Source organism: Schistocerca americana, chromosome 4, assembly GCF_021461395.2.
Source record: "Schistocerca americana isolate TAMUIC-IGC-003095 chromosome 4, iqSchAmer2.1, whole genome shotgun sequence".
Classification (NCBI taxonomy): Eukaryota; Metazoa; Arthropoda; class Insecta; order Orthoptera; family Acrididae; genus Schistocerca; species Schistocerca americana.
This window is the reverse complement of record NC_060122.1, coordinates 138,973,996-138,977,388: the sequence shown is the minus strand read 5'-3', so window position 1 is coordinate 138,977,388 and position 3,393 is coordinate 138,973,996. Positions and strand designations below refer to the sequence as shown.

Here is a 3,393-nt window from a genome sequence, read left to right as displayed (position 1 = left end):
AATATATAATAAATTTGTATATCATATTACCTGCCCACGAGTGAACATACTTAATCGTAGTCATGTGTTTGACCCTGTACTAGGTTGAATAGGTGTTTTTTAATTTGTTTATAACGCTAACAAATGGTATTTACACTGTACTTTCATGTGGAGTCAGCTAACAAATAACAGAATAGCTGCCATGTGGTGTTCAACAATGCTTTATAATCTGGCGATTTGTATAATGTAAACCATCCAATCAAGCATGAACATAATTTCTAACCATGCATACAGCTTTAACAAAATTTCATTGATTCCAAACATATACGACACAGAAGTGCTGTAGTAAAGCAGTATGAACATATTATTTTTACCATTATACGACAAGCAATAGTAGTCGGGGTTGCTGCGTTCCAATGCATGTAATTTCGTATTTCACCATCTCGACAAGTCCTATAATAGTCAATACTTTTAGCAATCACCGACTAGGTAGGAATGCATAAATGTAGGGACGGGCTGAGACTTGCAGAAAATGCGAGTTCAGTCGAACATTTTAAAGTAGATGAGTACAGTTAGCAGTGAAAGACGCATTTCCTCGATATCCACACCATAATCCTCTCACCACAGAGTGCAGACCTGGGATTGAGAGCAAATTGCTTAAGTACAGTGGAGCAACAGCGCATTATTGATAAAGAATTCAGATACTTTTGAGTACAGCCCACTTAGTGACATTGTGATTAGCTCTTGTTCGATTGCTTTTTGGGTGAAGACCTAGACTTAACGTCAGACAGCTAATCAATTATAATGTCATCGCAAAACTTCGAAGTTTTTATTTCGTCCCCTGGACTTTAATTCCCTTTCAAAAATATCTCACTGCTTTACTTTGCTGCTTCCTCAAGGTACAGATGGAATATCTTTGGGGACAGGATACAACCCTGTCTCACTCCCTTCTCAACTACTGCTTCCCTATCAAGTACTTTGACTCTTATAGCAGCTATCTGATTTCTGTACGAATTGTAAACACCATTTTCCTAAGTGTACTTCATCCTTGCTACCTTCAGACTTTCAGAGGCTGTATTCCAGTCAACAATATCAAATTTATTTCTGTGTCTGGAAATGCTATAAATGAATGTTTGCCTTTCTTCATCCTATCTGCTAGAATAAATCGTAAAGTTGTAGAAGCCCTCGCATGTTCCTACATTTCTCTGGAACCGAAAATGATCTTTTCCTCAACGACTTCTTTTTACAGTGTGGCTCTCCTAAGAGTCATCAGGCTCGTTTTTACTTGTGTTTCAGGAGATATTTGCCATTTCGTTTTCGCATTGTATAGCTGGCATCAGTCCAAACAAAGAGTGCTCAAACGTCTTTTATGTGGTGCCCAATGTTGGTTTGTTTCCCATTACAAAGAAAATGAATTGCAGAGGCAAGTTGCCCATTCGATAGAGCGGTCCCAGATTAGTCGCCAGACGCTGTGGCCGAGCGGTTCTAAGCGCTTCAGTCCGGAACCGCGCTGCTGCTACGGTCGCAGGTTCGAATCCTGCATCGGGCATGGATGTGTGTGATGTCCTTAGGTTAGTTAGGTTTAATTGGTTCTAAGTCTAGGGCACTGGTGACCTCAGATGTTAATTCCAATAGTGCTTAGAACCATTTGAACCACATTAGTGGCCGGCCGCTGGTGGCCGAGCGTTTCTAGGCGCTACAGTCTGGAACCGCGCGACCGATACGGTCGCAGGTTCGAATCCTGCCTCGGGCATGGATGTGTGTGTTGTCCTTAGGTTAGTTAGGTTTAAGTAGTTCTAAGTTCTAGGGGACTTATGACTTCAGAAGTTGAGTCCCATAGTGCTCAGAGCCATTTGAACCATTTTTGAACCACATTAGTGCAGTCCAATACTTGCTTTATCGATGTGTATTAACAGAGGCAGTAAAACACGAAGAATAGACTGCAATCCAATAGCAACTCTGTATCGCTGCATTCTTGGTGGTAGCAGCCAGCGTGAGCGAGGGCACTCCTGTCTCTGTTGGAGTACTGTTCATTATAGTATTTCTACTGCCCCTGTTAATACATATCGATACAGGAAATACCACATTAAACTAAAATGGTTCCTGTCTATCAAATGAGTATGTAAATTTCTACTTTAATAATAATTTTGTGTGTAACGAGAAACAAATTGACGTTTTCCTTCGCCACTGAGCGTCGCATGAAAGACATGATGAGCTCCATTTGCTTGGGCTGACTCCAGCTACACAATCCGGAAACGAAACTCCAAATATCTGCGGAAACACCAGAGAATGGAGTACCTGACAAGTCTTAGGAGAGACACGTTGTTTATTGCATTGACTACCACTTTAGATCCAAAGTCGCCCCTCTACTCCCTAATGAGTCACTTCCATCATTCTGTAAGAGGAAGATGGCATTAGCCCTTACCTCTTTTCAAAAATATTTTGATAAGATCTCCAGGTGAACAGCAGAAGTTATGACACAGGTGGTGCAGGTCTCTTCATTGCTAAGACTTCTGCGGTTAGCTGACAAGGGAGTGGAAGAAATTTATGGGGATAAAGAAGAAGGCGAGCTTCAGCTTAGAAGAAAGACTTTATTGAGACAGAGGCCATGCGGAGGCTACTCCAGCTTGTTGAGGAAGGGCGCGATGGAGGCGGCGTCCTCGCAGTCGGGCATCATCTTGCCGTTGAACTTGAGGCACGCGTCGGCACACAGCTGCCCCTCGAAGTAGGGGCCGTACATCTTCTTGCACTGCGCGCAGTTGCGGATGCACACGCTGACCGCGTTGGCGTCCGCGGGCGGTGCGAGGCATGACGTCACCAACAGCACGGCCAGCAGCGCGGCCAGGGGGCAGCAGCAGCGGGCGGCCATCTCTGCAACAGGGCTCAGTGCAGGGGCTGTCTCTTCTCTAACTTACCTTACTTAATTATCTGACTCTAAAGGTAACAAAAGATTGAAAGAATAATATGTACAGGTGAGGCAAGCATCACTTTGAGACACGTCGAATGTAAGGCTAAGAGGTTAGGCAACAACGATGAAATTAACGTAGCTCTTGACTTGTAGAGAACAGTCCCTTAAAGTTATCGAAACACTGTGTACTGTTTCTGAAGGGGAGCTCTCCGATAACGAAATTGGATTGTATCAATGTTTCCACCTAAACCACTGTCGAAGGTTTCAGTTTCTTAGGACTGAACAAACACGAAAATCTATCCTGGAAATATATGCATCCGGATCTTAAACAGGAATTTAGCGCTGCTATCTTCCCTACGAGAAGACTCTCCACAGGAAAATCCACTGAAAGGAGAAAGCTGGTTTACTTTGTTCATTATGACTTAATTTTTCACACAGTGCAAAGTAAGGTGCACTAATCTGTAAGTGATGAAAAACAGTTTATAGAATCTAAGTTGAAAGCTCTA

The 3,393-nt window shown here is 43.0% G+C and overlaps 1 protein-coding gene across 1 annotated transcript; it reads right to left on the bottom strand.

The window, feature by feature from the left end:
- Positions 1-2,590: 2,590 nt before the first annotated feature.
- LOC124613301 (eclosion hormone-like) lies at positions 2,591-2,848 on the bottom strand. The gene has a single exon (XM_047141997.1). It carries the CDS (start codon positions 2,846-2,848, stop codon positions 2,597-2,599), a length of 252 nt encoding a protein of 83 aa, XP_046997953.1. The 3' UTR covers positions 2,591-2,596.
- Positions 2,849-3,393: the final 545 nt, after the last annotated feature.